The 21,446-nt window shown below is 30.5% G+C and overlaps 3 protein-coding genes and 1 non-coding gene across 7 annotated transcripts in view; 1 reads left to right on the top strand and 3 right to left on the bottom strand.

Moving 5' to 3' along the window:
• Window positions 1–1,144: 1,144 nt before the first annotated feature.
• LOC119681171 (alpha-amylase-related protein) lies at window positions 1,145–3,657 on the bottom strand. The gene is made up of 3 exons (XM_038094282.1): window positions 3,435–3,657; window positions 2,863–3,336; window positions 1,145–2,085 (listed from the first exon to the last, which is right to left on the bottom strand). The coding sequence occupies exons 1-3, from the start codon at window positions 3,621–3,623 to the stop codon at window positions 1,258–1,260; spliced, it is 1,491 nt and encodes a 496-aa protein (XP_037950210.1). The 5' UTR covers window positions 3,624–3,657; the 3' UTR covers window positions 1,145–1,257.
• Window positions 3,658–4,077: 420 nt separating this feature from the next.
• LOC119684934 (sodium channel protein Nach) lies at window positions 4,078–7,202 on the bottom strand. The gene is made up of 7 exons (XM_038099074.1): window positions 7,051–7,202; window positions 6,793–6,999; window positions 6,437–6,727; window positions 5,932–6,380; window positions 5,726–5,852; window positions 4,337–4,440; window positions 4,078–4,271 (listed from the first exon to the last, which is right to left on the bottom strand). Exons 1-7 carry the CDS (start codon window positions 7,200–7,202, stop codon window positions 4,078–4,080), a joined length of 1,524 nt encoding a protein of 507 aa, XP_037955002.1.
• An 895-nt stretch (window positions 7,203–8,097) lies between these two features.
• On the top strand, window positions 8,098–8,170 carry Trnaf-gaa. Its single transcript has one exon. It is a non-coding gene; the product is annotated as a tRNA-Phe (tRNA).
• Window positions 8,171–10,222: 2,052 nt separating this feature from the next.
• Window positions 10,223–21,446, bottom strand: part of LOC119678277 (putative inorganic phosphate cotransporter) — a 79,718-nt gene continuing 68,494 nt past the window's right edge. For 3 of the 4 annotated variants that reach the window (XM_038090028.1, XM_038090027.1, XM_038090029.1), the window contains 6 exons: window positions 12,310–12,488; window positions 12,161–12,250; window positions 11,612–12,085; window positions 11,204–11,486; window positions 10,836–11,077; window positions 10,223–10,765 (listed from right to left, as the gene is read on the bottom strand). In XM_038090028.1, the coding sequence (XP_037945956.1) occupies window positions 10,535–10,765; window positions 10,836–11,077; window positions 11,204–11,486; window positions 11,612–12,085; window positions 12,161–12,250; window positions 12,310–12,488 (1,499 nt within the window). In that variant the 3' untranslated portion in view covers window positions 10,223–10,534. Of the gene's footprint in view, window positions 10,766–10,835; window positions 11,078–11,203; window positions 11,487–11,611; window positions 12,086–12,160; window positions 12,251–12,309; window positions 12,489–19,205; window positions 19,730–21,446 lie in introns of those variants that run through there. The other variant, XM_038090026.1, reaches the window with a different exon arrangement.

Here is a 21,446-nt window from a genome sequence, read left to right on the forward strand (position 1 = left end):
ATACGACAGACTTTGACTGTAAGTTTTCATTGGAATTCATTGGGATTCATTGGGAGTAGAGTCTTATTAATACTGTTTTTTCTTGAGGCGAATTTTTACAGATAATACCATTATCAAAACATCTTTTATTTGCAGATGAAAATATCTTTTAAAAGCGTGGATTTTGTTATGCTACACAGCGCTCAAATATTTAAACAATGGCAAATTATTTGAAATTGAATTTTATATTAAATAAACCCAAATAAATATATAAATATTTTATTAAATTTTTCGCTACAACAAATTTGTTATTATATTTATTTGTACCTAATATATATTCCAATTGGTGTTAAAATGTTAAGTATAAAATTTTATATATAATTAAGGTATAAGGTATAAATTGTGTTTCTATTAAAAAAGTGTTTAATTAAGTGTATTGAAATATATAAAAATGAATGTTTATAAAAAAGTTTACAAAATATAATTGATATTAAAATATTTACTTGTATATTGATATATATTATAATTAAATGAAATGTATTTATTACCATTAAGTGTGTGATACACATATAAGCCTCTGTTCTTTTAAAGTTAAATATAAACTTCTATAAAAAGGTTTAAAAATATATTTTAAATAAAATATAAATTAAGAAAGTAATGTCAAAATTAAATGAACTATCAAATTAATATATATGTATAAACATAAACTCTGCAAAATTAATTAATAACTATAAAAAGCCAATTTACTTAAATAAAATAAATATTGAAATAAAATATTTATAAAGTATGTATCTATAAATGCAAATTAATATATTCTGTATATTAATATAAAATATCAATATATATATAAGTATATAATGTATTATTTATGCATTCTTATTATATATATTTGTATATGTACGAATCATGTACGATCTCTTTACTATATTGATAAAATGTTCTAAATCCACTCAAGGCAATATTGTTTAAGCTTATATATATATATATGTATGAAAAGGCTTATATAAAAACTTATCAAATTATGATATATTTGTAAAAGAAATTATAAAAATTAAATAATTTATATTGTACTGTACGCAAATTTCATTGTGCAAATTTTATATATATGTTTATGTATAAAAAGTGAAAAAACTAAATTTATAAATGTCTTTATAAATAAATTTATTTTGACGTTCAAGTTTTAAATATATGAAACAAAAAACAATTTATTTGTATTTTAATAAAAAATTTCTAATATAACTATTAAGTGCCCAACACCAGTTTTGGCAATTCCATGCCCTACAATTTCGAGCCCTTGTGTATGGCCAAGACACCATCAAACTCATAGCTGCCAATGTAAATGTCAGCATAACCCCATTGTTCGACGGTAACAGTTTTGCCAGTGCAGGAGCCATCAATTTTGGAACCAGAAATGACATCGCAATAAACACCTGGTGACAGGCAAGTCATTAAACGTTGATTCAAGTCATAGTCATTGCCATTGAATGCAATGAAACCACTATCGCCACGACAGAAAGCAATTTGATTATCGCCATTATCCCACCAGTCATTCAAGTCGTTGCCGCGAACGGCGTTCTTGAAGCCAACCATATTATAGATTTGACGCCAGCGATGTTCACATACCCAGCCGTTGATGCAAGCACCTTCTGAGTTGAATTCAGGCGATTTAATGGAACCATCAGCATTCGCTGGAGGTGCCTGATCACGATCGCTAAAGTCGAAAGAGCTCATGACACGGGTTATACCGAAAGGATACGATAAAGCGAAAGCTGTAGCCATTTTGTATTGTTTAGCATCTTTGTAGGTAAGTACGTAACCACCATCACGCTGATTATCGTGATTATCAACAAATACAAAGGCTGAGTCAGATGGTAAGAATCCCCAATCAGAACCCCAAGTACTCAACCATTTAAGTTGATTTTGTCCGCGGAATGCACGACCAATTTCTTCGGAGAAACTGAACTCAGTCACAGCTCCCAAGTTATTGTATTCATATTTGCTAACGGTTTCGTGTCCATGATCAATGACTTCTTGATAAATGAAGGGGCGTGCATTTCTTGGGAAACCGTGATCAATGTTGAGATCGCTGATGCGACTATAAATGATCTATTTAAAGTTTTTAAAAAAATAAATCAGTTTTATATTCTTATTATGGATATTTGGTATATGTAGATATGAATGAAATTTTCAGTTGTAGTTATATACATTAAAAACCTGCCTATGTGAGATGGGTCCTATTACAACGATACTTCACTTTGAGTGTTGATGTGATATGGGTTTGGAATAAAAGATGATGAAAGTTATGATGATGAATGGGGTTTTGCAATGATTGCAATGTAATTATTATTATTGTTTACAGGTTTTCTCTATTTTGGTTTCATTGTTAGAACTATTTGTAGTAATTCGATTTAATCTTCTAACAATGAATCAAAAATATTTACTTTAAGAAAAGATCGCTTAAAACAAAAATCCTACCATAACGCAAAGGACTCAAAGACGATCAGTGTTTTATCTATGGTTCAGTCACTCTTAAACACAAATCGGACTTAGTGGATTACTGTGTATCTATATAATCGGTGGTAATAATAACGACTACATCAACTGCGTTATATGAAAATATATCTATTGCCTTCTATAGTCATTTTACATTTTCTTCTTATTCAGTTTGTTATTCTTATTCATTTTGTACTTAAAGTCGGACAGGAATATTACAGTTTTATGTGAACTATGCGAATAATTTTTAAGGTATTTAGATTTCTGAAATGTGTATTTTTCAGATTTAGGTAAATTTGCTTTATATTCCACTAATCTCGTACACGCAAATCTTTACTTATATTGAGTTATTTGTGTAATTATTTATAAAATATAATATTTATAACTTACCTCTAAGTCAGTTGCAGCCATATGTTTAGCAGCATCAACACGGAAGCCAGCCACACCGAGTTCAACTAAATGATCCAAGAATTCGACCAACCGATCGCGCACATATTCTTGACTTTGGTCCAAATCCTTAAGACCAACCAATTCACAGCTTTGCACTTGATAACGATCATTCCAGTCATAAATCTCACAAGTTTTGTGGAAATGTTCCTCGGAGTAAGGAACAGCAGGGAAAGACTTAAGACCTGGCTCAGCCAAATTACCAGCTGTGCCTTCAACAGTACGGAAATGATCAGCAGCCATGTGGTTCAAGAGAACATCAACATAAATGCGTACACCGACGTCATTGCAACGGCGAACCATATCAGCGAATTCCTCTTCACTACCTGAACGTGTTTCTAACTCATAAGAGATGGGTTGATAACGTTCCCACCAAGGACGACCTTCAACGACAACGTTTTCAGCAACAGGTGAAACCTATGAGTAAAAAATAAAAGAACAGAAATCCATTTAGCATATTTTTTACAATTTAAAATCTGTCAGAAAATTGTTATGCCAATTTGAAGAAAACTCACCTGTACACCAGCAAAGCCATTTGGTGCTAAGAAATCTTCACATTCTTCAGCTATATCAGACCATTTCCATTCGAATAGATGTACAATAGTATTCCGGTTACCCCACCAGTATGGCTCAAGTTGAGCACTGATGCTACTTATTAAGGCTAAAAGCCCGATGGCTAAGAAACCTAAGCTAACTTTTCTCATGGTGCAAGACGTTATGCTACACTCACGAAACACTACCGAAAACAGCGCTTTTATAGCGTTTAGGGTGCATTGATAATAGCGCTAGGTGGTCTATCAGTAGCTATCAGTCTAACATTAGTCGCACCAGATAAGAAATCGTTAATGATTTTATTTGCTCATTTCTAGTTTCCATTTTTGCGAAGTTCCACCTTTGTGTGCTATGGCAGGCAGTCAAGCCCAAGTGCTTAACATGTCGACAGTAAATCAATTAAGACTTCCAAATGTGCTCAAGAAAATTTATTATGTGCTCTGATTGTTCTTTTACAACTCGTGTGATATACATACAATTTTTTTTTTGTTGTGGGATTGTGATTACTACTTCGCTATCAGTGCATAGTAAATTTTAAATTTGGCTTATCTATTAAAAATAAACTGACACAAAAACATTCGTTCGCTGGCGGGTGCCGTAGGTTATTTATAATTTCTTTGAAGTTTCTTGCTCCCTGGTCAAGATCTTTAGCTTCGCACTTTTGCGGAAGAGTAACTTATCACGTGCCTTGATCTCCTGTAAGTAATTTTTTTGCAGAATAACCGTGAAATAGTAGATGATCTCAACGGCCGAAACCATACTCATTCCCACAAACAAACTGAATGCGCTACCCAGATTTGCTACGAGAAGTGGAAGAAAATATAAAATGTAAATTTAGGTAAAAATAATTAAAACTTCGACTTACAGACAAGAGTTACCATATTGGACAGTAGATCATGTCTGACTCGTCGATAAACTTGAGAGTTAAAGAAGATGTGCGCCACAGCATAATCCTTTTGAATGTCATCACTGGAATTAATCGATTTAAACATAGATTTAAAAATTTAAAAGTCTCTCAGTACACTTAAAATATATCTAAAAACGTTATATTTTTCTTAAATAAGATTATATGAAAGTGAAAACTGAAGGTAGAGAAGGTAGAGAATGGAGTTACAGATGGGGAAAAAAACATGTAACAAAGCATCATTTGCAGTCTCTTTTTTCTCTAATATCTCAGTCTCTGGCACCCTAGAAATGGAAATCTTACGTAGATGCGCATTCTATTGCGATTATTATTTTATTAATAAATATGGAACCTTAAATAAATTCTATAGAAAATCAAATGAATTACCTATCAGATATCGATATTGCACTTCACAAAATTTTAATTGTTTTTGTATAAATCACATCGTGGACTCTTCACTTCACTCTTCACGATTATCAATAAAATTAATTTGATTTGTACTATAAATAAAATATTTTAATCGAATATTCTTTAATTATAAGCTCAAGGCTATTATCTTTTAAATTTATTGCTAAAGTTTTGGTCAAACTGATCAGCAAAGTGAAACGTGATATCGAAATTGTGACGTATCGTTTGCTCTGTCGAAGATTTCGATAACAAATTCTGAGTAAGACAAAAATCATAAATAAATCGACCTTCAAGTTTTGGACTATATACGCACTTTATCACTAAAAATCTGTAAATAAAATTAATTTTAAATAATTTTATAAATTTATCATTGCACTACATTATTTATTAGTAACTTCTATTTTTCATATCTTCTTTAAGTCTAAAAGCTTAAAGCCTCAGAATTTGCAAACTTTTCATTTAATATTCAATTATAGTTAAATAATCATTAAAGAAGCTGAAGTGATTATTCCTAATGATCACAACAATAAGAATAGAAGATTATAAGAATCCATTCCCCACAGGGTTTGCATGCATACATAAAATGGTTAGCATTATTTCAGCAAATTAAGAGTAAAATAGCATTGGAAAATAGTTTAGAACACACCTTCAACTATATAAAGGAAGAATCTTGTTTTCCAATCTTCTTTATATATAGAACGCAGTTTAAATAGCGCCAGAAATAGAAAGGTATGTATGATGTATAAAAAGATTTGATAAAATCTTCTTGACATGTGACTGAAACGTGGCGAATTGTCAACTAAATTCAACTTAAAATAATCGTATACTTCATCTCAAATAGATGCCTACATAGCAATCAAAATGTTTAACTTCAGAGCTACTTATAATGTATACATACAAATATAAATAAATATATATATATAATAAAATTTTTGAACTCACTAAAAAGTATCAACAGTGGGCACATTTAGGTCCAAATCGGCGCTGTCCAAATCTGTATCGTAATCAATACGCTCACAAACATTTGGACAAGTGCATTGCGTATTACGAAAGCGTCCAAATATATCAGCTGTTGATCCAAAAAAAATAGAACAACATAAGTCTACATAAAACAAGATATTCGGTCACATAGGAGTGTAAATACTAACTAAATTTCTCGGTCAGGCATGGCACATCTTTGTAGCTGCATATGCGGTCCTTGACGCCTTTGATTTCGAAAAAGTACGCATAACAACCGCAGAACTTCACCATATTCATAACGCGGCAGTTGAGTTCGCAATGGGCCCCCACATAAGATTTGAAATACTTCATTGGCACTTCATGAGGCAACACACATTGACGTTCTTCGATTGCTAGACTTTTCACTGCACTAGAACTGAACGTTTCCACAGGGGTTATCGTTGCAAATACCTCCTCATTTAGGCCGACGAATTTCGCGGTGTCATGTGCGCTGGGAAAATGATCAGGGTCATGTATCAGCAGCTTAAAGCCAAGAGAGTAGGAAGTTATTTGATCGTAGTCGGTGTCGTTGTAATACAGTATTATAGAAAGACCATCCCGCTGGCCGGGAAGTGAATATTTATTCGTAAAGTTTACACTGTGGTAGAGCAAAAAATAAATTTCAGTTCGTAGTCTTAAAATATTTGCACAAACCCTTCTTGTTTAATATTAAAGGAACAACAATGACCATAAAATGTTCTCGCTATCTGAAAAAGTGTTGAACAATCCATGACAGTCCAATAGAGGCGGCAGCGAAAGAGTAGATCAGAACAACGCCAGCGCAAGTTTTCAATGAATTTTGTCACTGTCAAATTGTTTAGTTCCAACACATTTTCCAATATTAGCGCATCAGACATTGGAAATTGTTCATTATTGTTTATAAATCCATAATTAATACGTAACAACTCTGTTACTCTCTGCACCGTAACATTAGTCGGTAGTTTCCTGTATTAACACAACAGTTGACATAGGGAAATACTTCCATTAAACATTAATGGAAATATACTTACAATGTTTGCACATAGTTTGTTGACCTTTGACCACTGAATAATACTTCTGGACATACAGTGACCGCCGGGAATAACAGGTTTGAAATCGGTGCATGGTCGTTCTCGACATTCATGCGCGTTGGGTTGCTACGATAGTCTATGTAAAATGTGCAAACCATTGTTATGGCACAGATGAACATAATTATTATAATCAGAATCCAAATGAATCTGTAAGACGTTAATAAATAGTTATGCAAATGTTTAAATGGGACTTGTTACCGCACAATGTTATTAGTTTCGTCATCTCTGGTATACTTGAGACCATGTATGCTGGTTGTTTCGCATAAGTTAGTCCAAGTGCGTTTGATAGCGCTATGAAGTGGTCCAATGGACTCATCAATGTCTTCTGGTTCTAGTTCCGCGTGACCCATTTTGTTTAAATTTGAAATTTTTTCTTTTCTGCAAGCAAAAAACGACTATCCTCTCGAATAATTGAATACGAATTGAAATGAAAAAAAATGTTATTCCATAAAGGATATGAAAATGAAATTAAAAATAAAAATAATCGTGTGTGTATCTCTTCATATTTTATTGCCTATTATTAAAATCGTATTAATAATGACCAATAACTTGTCACTCATAGGAAACTCAAATTATGGTTGTTGATGCATGAAAAACTATGGGATTCTAAATTGAATGTAGATATTAGGATATGAAATCGTTGCTTACCCACATGGAAGTTAATAATGCAGTTGCTGTTTGATGTAAATATTAGTCAAAATATTTTCTAAAAGTGAAATAATTTTGGTATACGAGTACTTAAATTGCAAAAAATTGTTAACAAAAATTTAATTGTTAAAACATTTTGTTAAATTTCAAAATGTTATGGAAGTTACTGGGAAACATCTACAATGGAATGAAATTTAATAAACTGAAAGATACACGAGAATATATTGAAAGAAAGCATATTTTCCGTAACAAGGAAAAATAAAATTTATGTAGCTCGTTATTACATACTTTTAGGTAAATCAAAAGAAATTAGTATAGTTTCAATTCAATGCTCTCATGTGTTTTCTACGGTCTTTGATAAAAATTTACTGAAGACCGTATATAAAATACGGTATTGCTGAAAGTGTTTGAAAGACCGTAATAAGTTTAACTAAGAACGTGTCATAGACCGTATTATTGCAAATAATCAAAGATCGTATTTCAAAGAGGTTTTGGTTTTGTTCTATGAATAAAACTGCAATAATTGTATAAAACATTTTATTGAACATAAGAGCGTAAATGTGTTTTTATAACACATTTACCAATCACTCAATATATGCCGAAATAGCTCAGTTGGGAGAGCGTTAGACTGAAGATCTAAAGGTCCCCGGTTCAATCCCGGGTTTCGGCAAACATTAAATTTTTTGCTCCGTTAAATTTTTTGCTCCAGATATAATTTTTTTATAACTTAATTTTTGTCACTTTAATTAATTAAAATTATTCTTTATCTCATTAAGATTATTTTAATGATTTCCTGATGCATTAATGAACCTCTAATAGAACAAATTCTAAAATTTATAACGCCCTTGAATATTAAAATGTTATATAAAAAATGTGTATATAATATATTTTATATTTAAAATGACAATTAAATGGTTTTAGTCGTCGGCCCATACTATATATGGGAGACATATTATAAGAGTGGAAAAGGCTAAGAGGTTTACTTAGTTTTTTTCGTGACATGTTTTTATCTTTTACGTACTGTGATCTTTCATTAAAGTATCTCTCATCAACGTACTGTACTCAGTACAGTACGTTGAGTACAGTACAAATCTACATTTGTCAGTACAAATCTACATTTGAATACGATTGATGTGGTTACTTAAGCAATTTTTACGTACTGTGATCTTTCATTAAAGTATCTCTCATCAACGAACTGTACTCAGTACAGTACGTTCAGTACAGTACAAATCTACATTTGTCAGTACAAATCTACATTTGAATACGATTGATGTGGTTACTTAAGCAATTTTTGTTGAAGTTCCTAGTACCAGATCACAAGTCGTTATTAAGATTATTACAAAGGTGAATAGAAGCTTTGGGGTATTCTCGTACTACTAGTTTAATTCTGGGGTTGATTTGGAATATAATCGATAATTTTAAATTCTGTTTTGCTAGAGAGATTTACAGGATTATTACTTATCTTCATGCTGGTGTACACAATGTAAGTGCGTTTATGTAGAAAAACTTATTCTGGATAGATTTTTGAACACACATTCAAATGAAAAAAAAATTCATAAAATTATAACATAGCATAAAATTTTCTAAAAATATTTTTGGTGTGAGGTCGAACCTCAAAATCCCACCAGGTATATTGAGTAATGGCAATAGTTCAGTAAGAATGAAAGCAAGAGTTTAATAGCTTTGTTATTTTACTTTCAATTGATTACCTTTCACTTATATGGGGTGACCTAGTTCAAAATTAATTAAGATATATTCGTTTCGATAATGCTTTTCGGAGAGTCTTGATGATTATGTGCCCGTATTCTCAATATTCTTATCTTTGGCATTAGATAAGGAATTTTAAATGTAAGTATCCAGTATTGGAAGTGCATTCTTACATTTCTACACACTCGATACGCAGAAAATTTGTGCTTCTATAAACAGTTTATTTGAGGATCTTACCGAACTTCAGGATCCCCCTCTGAATAGCATCATAGGCTTTGCCAAAAGTTCTAAACGGTTTTAACCCTTGGGTTTTTCAATAATACGATACGAAGTGAATCCGTTGGGATCGCCGGTATAGCCTAACCTAACACAGTTTCTCAACGTCATTAGGGAATAATGCAACTAAACAAATATTTTCTTATTCCTGGTGTGATAGCTTGGAAGTAATAATACTATCGCGATCTTATGATCACTTACTTATCGAGATTAAGCACTTTCTAAACTTCTCAAAACGTACAAAATTTATAATTAAAACCAGATATGTTATCCTTTTTTGAGGATGTAGTAATAAAAGTTATCAATAATTTTTATTGTAAAACATAACAATTCTACATAAATATAATCTAATTTAAAAGTAGATTATGACATGAATCATTGATTTTTTCAATTATTGACTTTAAAATAAGATCACTCTTTCGAAAATTCATCACATTTGTATAACATTGTTTTATTTTGTTTTAAAAATTTATTTTAAAAATTTATTGTCTTTTTAATAACAAAATCATTGTGCGATAAAAAATAAATTTAAATAAAATTAGAAGCTGAATTAGCACAAAAATAAATAAATAAGATAACAAAAATCTAATAAGGACTAACTTTCATGTAACTAAAATAATAAATAATATTATTTAACTGATTAACTAATTAATAATTAAAATTAAACTATCACTACACTTAACTTACATTTAACAACAAATTATTTAATTTCATATATATATATAGATATATATATATATAGATAGATATATATATACTGATAGTTCACTTAATATGTATAATGGTTATACTCGTAACATTTAAATTTCATTTAAATTAAAACTTAAATAAATAAAAAATAATTTAAATAGAACAGCTCTCACTCTGATGTACACCGGAATGCATACATCTCCCCACAGGATATTTGTCTTTTTTTGCATATATATAATTTCGGATTCCCAAATCGGAAACACCCACCCACTTGAATATGTAATTTCTGTGTAACTTAATTCTAAGTGTTATCATCCCAAGAAGCTGATGTAACATAGTAATTATTACTGTCGCTTCTTAGTTAATGGCCCGTTTCGGAAATGTTTCTCACGGCTGCCGCGTTGGTGATGCCATGGGTTATTGCTGGTGGATGTTGTGGTGTAGCACCATTGTGATTTGGTTTAAGTTCATCGTTCTCGGGGTTGTCCCAGTATTGACGTTGACCTGAACCGAATAAGTTGTAGAACGTACCACACACTATGTACACTGCGGCGGCAATAAAGAACACCTTCTGCCATTGTGCCATTGTGGGCTGTTTGTACAAGAAAATATAAAAAATAAATCCACTATTCACAATATTGATCCAACCAAGTTCAACTTACATTGTTGTTGATTAAATTGCCAGCTGCAATTGGAGCCAACAAGCCAGCCAAGTTAGCTAAACAATTCGTTATCGCCATTAGGAAACCAGCAAATCTTGGTGTCAGGTCCAAGTGATTGATTTTGAAACCGGAATATATACCACCATTGAGACCAACTCCAATAGTTAGTATAGCAAGGGTCAAAGCACGATCACAGCCAGTATAGGATGCAGCAATTAAAGCAATACCGGGACCATATTGACCTAGAAATTAGTAAGAATAAGAAAAAGTTAATAACATACAGGTAACACATATAACTATATTATAATATATTATTTACAGTAGATTTGTAGGACTGTGTAGTCCATATAATATATAATGATGCTTACCAATACTGTTAATAATCTTTCTGGTTGCTGTATGAGTGAAGCGGTTTGTAGAGATCATCCAATCAGCTATCACAGAAATGAACATAGAGAAGAGCCACATAGCCAAGTAAGGTAGAGAAGACAATAGACCATTGGATTTAATAGAGAAGCGTAGCACTTGTTTCATGTAAGTGGGCAACTCTGTCATCAGAGTTTCATAACCATAGTTGTGACCCATGTGAGCGAAGAGTATAGCATAGAAGGGTAATGATTTCATAATTGCTTTATATGGAATTGGTGGATTCTGCGAAATAAAAAAAAAATGTGATATTTTAGAATTTGCATACAGCTAAGTAAATTAAAATATATTTTACAAATACGAATTTCAAAAATTTAATATTAAATAAAAATCATAAAAGAAAATCTTACCTTATTAGTTGTAGTACCCCACAGCGATTCATTAATATATTTCTTTTCACTTTCATCTATACGTGGATGGGATGATGGATCCTCAAATACCAATACAAGGAAAGCAATTGACCATATTGTGCCAACAACTCCAAAAACATAGAAAATTGAAGGCCAACCTCCATCGAAACCGTATTCAGCTAGCAAACCTGAGAGCGGCATAGAAATAATTGTGCCAAATTGTGCACCAGCATAAACAGCAGCACCCATACGGGATCGTTCATTGGGTGGTATCCATTTGGCTAGTAATGCATGTGTACAAGGTACAATTGGACCTTCGCCTAAACCTTGTATAAAGCGTACAGCACACAAACCCCATACTCCACCTTCACGTGCAGCAACTGGTACCAAGAAAGCAAATACAGAATTAACAAGCATACCCCAACCGAGGAAGCGTAGAGCACCATACTTCTTAGCCAAGATGCCAAAAGGAATCTATATGTGAGTGGAGAAGTGAAAATAAAAACATGTTAGGATTGTAAAGTGGTATAAATAATATTATTATATTACCTGAGTGATGACATAACCGTAGAAGAAAGAGGATAGAATATAACCTTGTAAACTAGAACTCCAAACGAATTCGCCATCTTGACCACGATCCTACGTAGAATCAAAAATAATTTGTAAAATTCAGTTTTTGTAACTTTTAATGAGCTTACCGGTTCTGTCAAATTTTGATCGGGACATTCGTCGTCGATTATATCCTCATGTCCATCAGTAATCGCTGTGTGATTAACCATAGCCACAATAGCGACAGACATATTTGTGCGCATTACATATGCATTGGCCATGCCCAGAAACAGCATGAAAGTGACGAAATAGCGAGTAGGGAAGCATGCTGGAAGAGAAGAGAATACAAGAAAATCAATTTTTGATAACTAGTATAATTTCGCGATACCTGAAATAGAATTTTTTATTTTTCTTTATTAGAATAGACGTAAACGTAAGAAATTGACAAGCAATAAATACTTTCCTTGGCATATATATAATACATAAAAGAGTAAAACACCTTTGAAATGAAGTAATAGTAGACAGACGGCTAGCAAGAAAATATATATAACGAAACACCAGAACAACGTGCAGTTTATTGGAAAAAATAAGAATTAAGCAAGCAAGAAATATTGAAAATAAAATTCAAGAAATACGTTCGAGATATACTTTTAGGAAATTTACGAACTGAGCAACATTTGAACATTGCAAAGGAAACACCAGAACAACGTACAGTTCGTGTAGAAAATATAAGAACTTAACAAGTAAGGCACAGAGAAAATGAAAACACTAGAGCATTATATGTTTCATTTAGCGTATATATAAGGTCTTAGCTAACCAAACACATTAAAAATAAAATACCCGAACAACGTACTGATTGTTTAGGAACTAGGAAAACTCAGCGATCGGCTAACAAAACAAATTTAATAGCACAACCACTAGTCAGAAAGCATAATATGAGTGAAGGAAATGAACGAATGTACACTTTAAAAATATTTGCGTCTAAAATTAAATTTAATTTAAATCATGAGTAATAGTTTTTGTATATATGCCGTCACGTGCATACCTTCGACAGACAAGTTAACAAAACTGACTCAAGTATAGAAGGTGTGCTCCAAATTCATAGTCAACATTAAACTTATTGCTCAGTTAATAATAATAACAATTAGAAGAACAATATATAAGCCCTATAGCAATATTTAAATGAAGCTGTCTTATAAATATTTAATAAGTTTCAATTATTGAGTTACACTATATGGTAAGAGTCGTAGAGGAAGGGGTGCGCATTCATTCTCTGCAAGAATGAAATACATTCCTATACTGTCTGATATTTTATTATACGTGATAATAAATTCATATTGGACTAGTACCGTATTGAACTCTTCTTCTTAGTGTCCATTTCTCCTAGTGGGGTATAGGACCCCAACGATTCTCTTCAATCGCACTCTGTTAGGCGCTTCTCTGCATATATGGTTCCATGTATAGTGCGCTTCTGTCATTTTTCTTTCAATTGTCCTTCTCGAAGCTAAAGCCGGTGCACCTGCGGCCTTGTAGGCGTCTGCTGCCTCGTATGTACCACTTCAAAGCTAGTCGTGGAATGTATTTATCTGTTCGTCGGATAGCATGCCCTATCCAGTTACATTTTCGCATTATTATTTCGTATTGGACTAGTATCTTTCTATTCACACTTGCACTTGAAAAGCTGTTATTAATTATGCATTATAGTACCCTTTTAGGTTTCCGTAGTTTCACGCTACGCCACTGCGCAAGATAGTTCTGACTAATTGTCATGCTCTGTGAACTTTAGCTTTTCAGCCTAGTCAACTTGGAAATTTATTCCATTCAATTAATAGTTGAATATTAACAAATTCTAGAGAACATCAAACAATTCACGTGTTTTTGTGCTTAATTCTATTTTTGCGATTTCATCACAGACAATTACTGTTTGTTTTATTTTAAAATGATTTAAATATTCAAAAAACAAAAAAATTCTGAATGAATTACTTTTAGCAGTGATTTGACAGCCGCTCTTTGCTGTTAACTTAATTTGTGTGCTACGAATTCTGTTCGTCTTATCAGTTGTTTACATACGAGTTTGTTGATGAGTTGAAAAAGTAATTCATGGTCAAGTACTCATCATATCCAGCAAGTGAAAACAGAAAACTGTTACTCAATGTAAATATTTAAGACTATGATTCATAGATTAGACGAATTCCATTCGATAGAAAAACAAAAAATATTTATTATGTTAAGGTTCATATGAACTATAAACACAAGGCGGCAATATAAGTTTGTTATTCGAACTGAAAAGTTTTATATGTGTTTATGAATCATATACAGGGTACTTCATAAATAAATGATGAAGACGATCTAAAAAATTCAAAAAAAATTATTGTGCTGCAAGCAATATATATATTGTTCTATGGAGATAATGTAGTTTTTGGTGATTCATTAAAGGGATTTAAAACCATTATTCTCAAAATAAGCTTTTATATGATTATACAATAAATGTTAGCGTTTGTGAAAATATAAGATTTTAATACAATAATGAGATTTAAAGAGAAGGTTGCCTCATTTGTACTGTTGCATACTATATCTTTAGCGAATGTTGGATCTCTTTAGCACTGTAATGTGAACTATGGAGTTACTCGAAATGTTTATTGGAATTTGTTTATGGGTTTCGCGGAAATAATTTAATCATGGCAGATCAATTCAGTATAAGTAATTGGGTAAAAAGTGTGTTATAGAGACAATGGAATTTTTGAAGGATACTAGGGAAATCTCATATCTTTATAGTGAAAATTGTGTGTGAAAAAATTTGATAATAAAAAATTAAAAACCATATACCATAGCATTAGGACTTTAATTTAAAAAAATGTAGTATAAAGAGGCTATCTAGTTTGAACTGTTGTATATTCACAATTTAGTTTTTATGTAAATTTTGACCAATCTAGAACCACAAAAAGAAAACCAATTGAAAGACAGAAATTAATTCCAATAATAATTGATATACACGCTGTCAAAGAAAATACTGCAAACAAGTAACTATTCATAATACATATTTGAAGAGGATGGATAAAGGTTGACTGTAAGTCCATTTATTAGAATCTACACTCAATAATCATATGTAGCTTAATCACATCCAAGCTACTTATGTTCATAGTATTGTTTATTTTTTTGTTATTTTGTGCTTTATGTAGTGTTCCTTTATAGTCTGTGTCAATACTCGCTATATATTTGGGAGCATTTCTTCATAACCTCATAAATACGCGTTATAATATTCACTATTCATAGCTCTCGAGTTAACTGATGTACATTATATCATGTGTAGTGTTAATTGCTAGTAGTTGTAAACTGTTCGTAAGTAATTAATTTTCAAGCTATTTTGAAATGCTCACGTTTCCGTTGTGTGAAAATTGTTTAATTCAAAATATAATTGAAAAAGAAAGAAATTTTAAGATATTTGCTTTGCATGCAGCTCTCTGATGGCGCATCACTTGACCCACTGTGGTTTCGTTGGCTACAAATAGCTACATTGCCTCTGACAAGGGTTCCCAAAACGTGTCAAGTTTATTTTTAGTTAATGTCTTTGATACTATAAAAATAAATAGTTTTTATAGTTCTGATTGAATAATTAGGTGACTAATGTTATATTTTTAATAAAACTTTAAGCTCTCAACAAAAGCAATAGTACTTCTAGTTTAATTTTTAATTGTATCTTTTCTTTCGAAAACTATAACTAAAAAAAAATTAAAAAATTAATAGAAAAATTCCTCAAAAATTTAGTTAAAGTAATTTATCAATCACAAATATTTTCATTTCACAGCTAAAGTTTATTATCTTTTCGAACGATTTTGCATTATTTGTACTGCAAGCAATGCAGATAATTTCTCGGCAATATTTGTTTATCCACGAAACTGGGGTCGTTAGCGTTTTTTAAAAAAATCTTTCTGAAAACGTTGACAATATACGCCTTAGCCGCTGCATCATAGAAATATTCATGTGATAGTGTTTAATTCGTTAGAAGGTAAATAAATTAATCATAATTACTGTTCAGGTTGACAACAAATACCGCACGTATTTGTTTACTTTTAAGTTCAGTCGATTGTATTGTTTTCTAATATTTTTTTTATATCACAATTTTGAATAATAAATAATAATAATAAAACATTTAAATAATGAATATTTAAAATTCAAAAAAAAATTACCGGAAATCCTTTGGAAATGATATGAGATGAAGTTTTGCTGAACGTGCTGTCAGCGGAAAGCACCAGAAATATTTGACAATCAAGTTATGGGCCATGAGTAATGGACAGTAATTGGAACAATTGTTTTTAAGCAAATTATTTATATATTATTATTATATAATAAATAATTGTAATTGTAATTGCTTCTTCAGACTAATACAATAACTAATATAATAATATATACCAATTGCTCTATAATTATTCTAAGCAGTGACTATAGGCGTTTTAATATATGTTCTTTGATGAATGATTAATTGCTTATTAATCTTTAAACACATTTTTTATAATTAATATAAAAAATTTTTCCAATAATACGAAATGTAGTAAATATTTTCACTTCCCCCCATGAAAAAGTTACGTATACGCATGGGTTAACCATTTTTATTACATTGCATTTCATATTAAAACTTGATCGAAAAAAATATATAAAAATTATAAAAATTTTTAGAAAACACAATGAGACTACAATGAGACAAGAAGTAATTAGAAAATTGAGAAATTTATTAAATAAAAATGTTTGTTTATAGGAAAGTTTATTGACATTTGTTTATGGATTCGGTGGAAATAATATAATCGCGTATAGATCAATTTAGTATAAGTAATATGGCTTCAATGACGTCAATGAGCTTTTATATATGTTTTTGTAAGATCTTTTATCTAAGATTTTATATAACTATAATGACACTAAAGGTTAGTCCATTAGAACTGTATAAAGAATATAGTTGAAAAGTAATTGTGATGAATGAGATGACTAATATTTAAGGATTTATTTAATAAGTGAATTAAATAAAATTTAATTATTTTTAATGCAAATATATTTGCGTTATTTTAGTTTCTACTAACTGTACTATAATACATTTTTAATCCTAATAAAAACTATATGGTATATTTATCTATGTATACAATGTTATTGAATATGAATAAATTATGAAGCTAAAAAGATTGTATATATTTAAATATATATAATATATAAATAAATTTAACTCTAAATAAATTAAATAAATTCATTATAGTTGGATATAATGATATAACAACTTAAGGAATAAAGTTAAAAAATGAAAAAAATTTAATATTATATAAATACTATATTAGCGAATCGAAAATTATTAACCTGAATTTTCTAAGGTATTGTAATTACATAACATAATTAAAATTTTGTAATTGAATATAAGAAGAAAAAAAAACAGTTGTGTCTAAAGTAAATTTTAATTAAAAAAGATAAGTTAACTACACTAGAATATGATTAAGTCCCTTCAATATATGGATACACATTACTACTTAAAGTATTCTCTTAAGTGTTACAAAGACAGAAAGATTTTTTTAACATTCTTGACATATTTTACACATTTCTGAGATATTCTGGAATGTGATATACTGAGGCATTCCTGAATTTCCCATGAGATAATTCAGTTTATTATTTAGTTAATTGCTTGAGCAAAATTTGAATACATTTATTGTTGAAACCATGGGCATAGCCAGTATGCAATGTAAATGGAGACCCGGAAAAAAATAACACAAAGAACAAAGAATAACTCAACTGAAAGAATTAATAATCAAAAGAAAGAGTTTCCCCATAAAAAAGAAGAGCCAAAAATATTCTAAATTCAACTATTATTACTGCATCACTCCAAACAATCCTTTTGGACATACAGACTATGTGGGACGACCATTCATATGTGGAGGTTTCTATAATATTATATAACACTTGTTCTATTTCATAATATAGCTTTGGGCACACTTTTAGGTGGGAGTGCAACGCTCCACTATATACGTTCTTTTGACAATGGTTATGAGATATCTTTTGATTTTAGTAAATATTCATATCAAAATATCATAACATATCAAGTTGAGTTAAAAAATTCTTATTTGATGAAATTGAAGTCAATATAAGTTAGATGATTACAATATAAAAAATAAGCAAGCCACGAAATCATCGATTACAAGTTACTATAATTATACAGAGAATACTGTGTAGTGTAGCAAAGTTGGTAATCCCAGTTAGTTTGTGCTTTAATTAAACTATTTATTGAACAGTGATTGTACAAAAATATTACACAGCTAATATAATAAATCGAATATGACAGTTTCATATATCGTCTTGTATTACAATATTATTGCAGAAAACAAATCGTGTATTTCACAGAGCTCTATTCTAACCAATATGTCATATCACTATAATAGATCCTTTGTATTAACAACTGATTCTAACCAAACGGAAGATACCTAACCTTTCCAATTAAAAACAAAATAACCCTCGCTTGGAAGTTTGTGATATATGAGTGTGGCGGGAGCAGCCGCTGCAAAATTCTCCTCACAGCTCAGAGAGCAAAATAATATGACAAAAATTTCTTACCCTCTTACAGTAATAGATGACTTAATATCGTCTTAGATATATCTATTTTGTGTGTTGAAATACCAGCGTTAAGAGGATCTGTCAAGTACTACTTGTACTTGAAACTACTACTACTAGAAGTTAAATTGAATCCTGTTCTATATGAAAATATATATGTACAGAAATACAATTTTTCACTTCAGTTATAATATATATATATAATTCTTCATTTAAATCGTAAAATATTCCTTTTAAACTATATTCACTTAAAAAGAAATATAATATCTCTACGGTTATAATATCTCTAGTATCTACAGTTCTACTGCTCTACTGAAAGTATCTTGTTAGTTGAGTATATTAAAAACTTTATAATCAATAAATAAAACTCCTCCAATATAATCAAGATGAGTATGACACTCTCATATATGTATTATGTATAAATGATGAAATATTTAAGTAAACAATTCAGAATTTGTATTCAACGTACTTTTTGGTTTAGTTTCTTCGAAAATTTCATTGAATCTTGTCTGATCCCAGACAAGGACGTGCCCGTCCCGATGACGAATTAATTGACTGCGTCGAAATGGCATTTTTGATTTGTTTCGATTGTAGAATTTATAGAGATTCACAGCGGGAGAAAAGTGATTTAAGTGTTATGGAAAAATACGACAATACTCGAATATTTATTATAGAAATGTGAAGCAAATATCTAAAATTCGCTTTTATTTATGATTTAAGTTGTCTTATTTTCATGTTTTGCTGATTGCACTTTTTCCGCACACGTTTAAACCATTTCATGTTCTACCGTCTTTGACTGCAAAACTGCAGATACATTTTAAACAAATTTAAATCGAAATAAAAAAACTGAGTAAATTTCTATTAGAAAGTGCACTAGAAATTGTATCTTCTTAAAGCACTTCAAGTATCTTCGTACACAGCACAGCCGCAACTAAAACGGTTCCAAGTACGCGGTTTGCTGAAAACCTACGACTGCGGATGCGACAAATTAATTTTCAACCGATCAACGAAATATCTTTTTATATTTTTTCTCCTTGACGTAATTGTGCAAAAGATTTATTTATTGAATTAATTATTATTTTTTACTTTATGTAATTATTTTTACAGTCAAAATCAAATGCTTTTCTCAATTCAAATTTTAGCGCTGAAAAAGCGTTCCGAGAATTTTTTCACTCCTTCGATATCTTTTTGGCGCGCGTTCTTACGCTCAACTGACACTCGACAATTTGCTGTGCCAAGCTTTTTATCGCTTTTTATGCTTTGCACGTCTATTTTCATTTTGCTTTAGTTTTGCATTTGTTACACTTTGTTTTTGTTTTCACTTTTTTTCTACTCTTTCCTGTCATTTTCACTAAGCAAAATAATGCGCGGCTCTTGGGTAGTCTTAGAATTCGTCGATTTTGTACTGAAAATGTGCTCATAGGTACATATATCTATATATATATATATTATTTAAAAATGTATATAGATATATTTTATTTTTGCAAAATTTAATGAGAATTGCAATAATTTACATGCACGGCATCGGCAATTAAAAGTTTATTTTGAATGAAATATTATTTTTATAACTACAGTTATTAGTTTTGGCTAAAAGTTCTAAGTAAAAACTTCTTACCCCTTTCCGATATATTTTTTAAAAACAATATATTAATCTAGCCACTTTGAGTAACTATTAAAAAAAGCATTGGAAAAATCTTTGTAAACAATTACTAGAGATAAAATGAGCTGACCACACTGTGAGAGTGCCGGAATACAGAATAAAGTAGAATTTATATCAATAACTTCCGGAAAAACGGAAGAAAGGAGTGTGCTCGTAGATAAAGGATTGATAGAGTGGTCAATGGTTTAGGTTTTATTTAAAATAGGCATCAATTATAGGAAAGGAAGAGTACAATAGCAACAAAAATGGGACCATCGAACAACAGAGTTAGAAATCGAGTTTACTTGCAGAAAGGATGGTAAAGAGTTTGAAGTGCTGTAGATCTTTGAAGAAAAGAAATTAGCTCTTTACAGATATAAACGACTTAGGAAGATATTCCAGAAAAACATCAAACAAAATCCTGTGTTTAAAATAATTTTTTATTCGTGAACACAAAACCAATTCTAGAATTCATAAACCTTCCCGATTTAAATCTCATCAAAAATTTCAAAAAATAAATGAAGTCAGAAGAAATCCGAAGTAGAGACTCATTTATAAAACCAATATTTAAAGAAAAAGTTCCGATAACTAATATTCAAGAAAAAGATTCCGAAAAGGAGTCCAAATAATTCTTTTCAAAAAGTAACCTTCAAAGAGAAAATTCCGAACGAGTTCAAAGGAGTCCAAATAACTCTTTTCGAAAAGTAATCCTAAAATAGAAGATTCCGGAGGGGTATAAAGAACTCTTTAAAAAACCGATAATCAAAAGTATCAAGGACTCATTAAAACTCAGAAATCATAAAAATATTTGGAAAATTTATTTCGATTTTACTTCATATAAAAATCATTGACAGTTTCTATGTCATTGAACTTAAAAAGTAAAAGTCTGGTGCATTTACCTGCATTATAAATACACATAAGAAATAATATGAGAAGACAAAACAAAATTGGACCGAAGTATTACTGGATAAAGAATGCTCTGAACTTTGTGAATATTTGAAATATTTCACTCGTTGTGACTCACAAATTATTAGTATCACATTTTTCTTATATTTCAGATAAATCTTGATT

The sequence above is a fragment of the Teleopsis dalmanni genome, chromosome 2 (genome assembly GCF_002237135.1).
Source record: "Teleopsis dalmanni isolate 2A chromosome 2, ASM223713v2, whole genome shotgun sequence".
In the NCBI taxonomy this organism is placed as follows: Eukaryota; Metazoa; Arthropoda; class Insecta; order Diptera; family Diopsidae; genus Teleopsis; species Teleopsis dalmanni.

What these genes read in the sequence shown, in the direction of transcription:
- LOC119681171 (XM_038094282.1), bottom strand. Translation starts at nt 3,623, where the DNA reads ATGAGAAAAGTTAGCTTAGGTTTCTTAGCCATCGGGCTTTTAGCCTTA. An exon ending in ATGGCTTTGCTGGTGTACAG is followed by an intron (nt 3,337 to 3,434) that starts GTGAGTTTTCTT and finishes TTTTACTCATAG; the next exon opens with GTTTCACCTGTTGCTGAAAA. An exon ending in TGGCTGCAACTGACTTAGAG is followed by an intron (nt 2,086 to 2,862) that starts GTAAGTTATAAA and finishes AACTTTAAATAG; the next exon opens with ATCATTTATAGTCGCATCAG.
- LOC119684934 (XM_038099074.1), bottom strand. Translation starts at nt 7,202, where the DNA reads ATGGGTCACGCGGAACTAGAACCAGAAGACATTGATGAGTCCATTGGA. An exon ending in CCCACTGTTGATACTTTTTA is followed by an intron (nt 4,441 to 5,725) that starts GTGAGTTCAAAA and finishes GATTAATTCCAG; the next exon opens with TGATGACATTCAAAAGGATT. An exon ending in CAATATGGTAACTCTTGTCT is followed by an intron (nt 4,272 to 4,336) that starts GTAAGTCGAAGT and finishes CACTTCTCGTAG; the next exon opens with CAAATCTGGGTAGCGCATTC.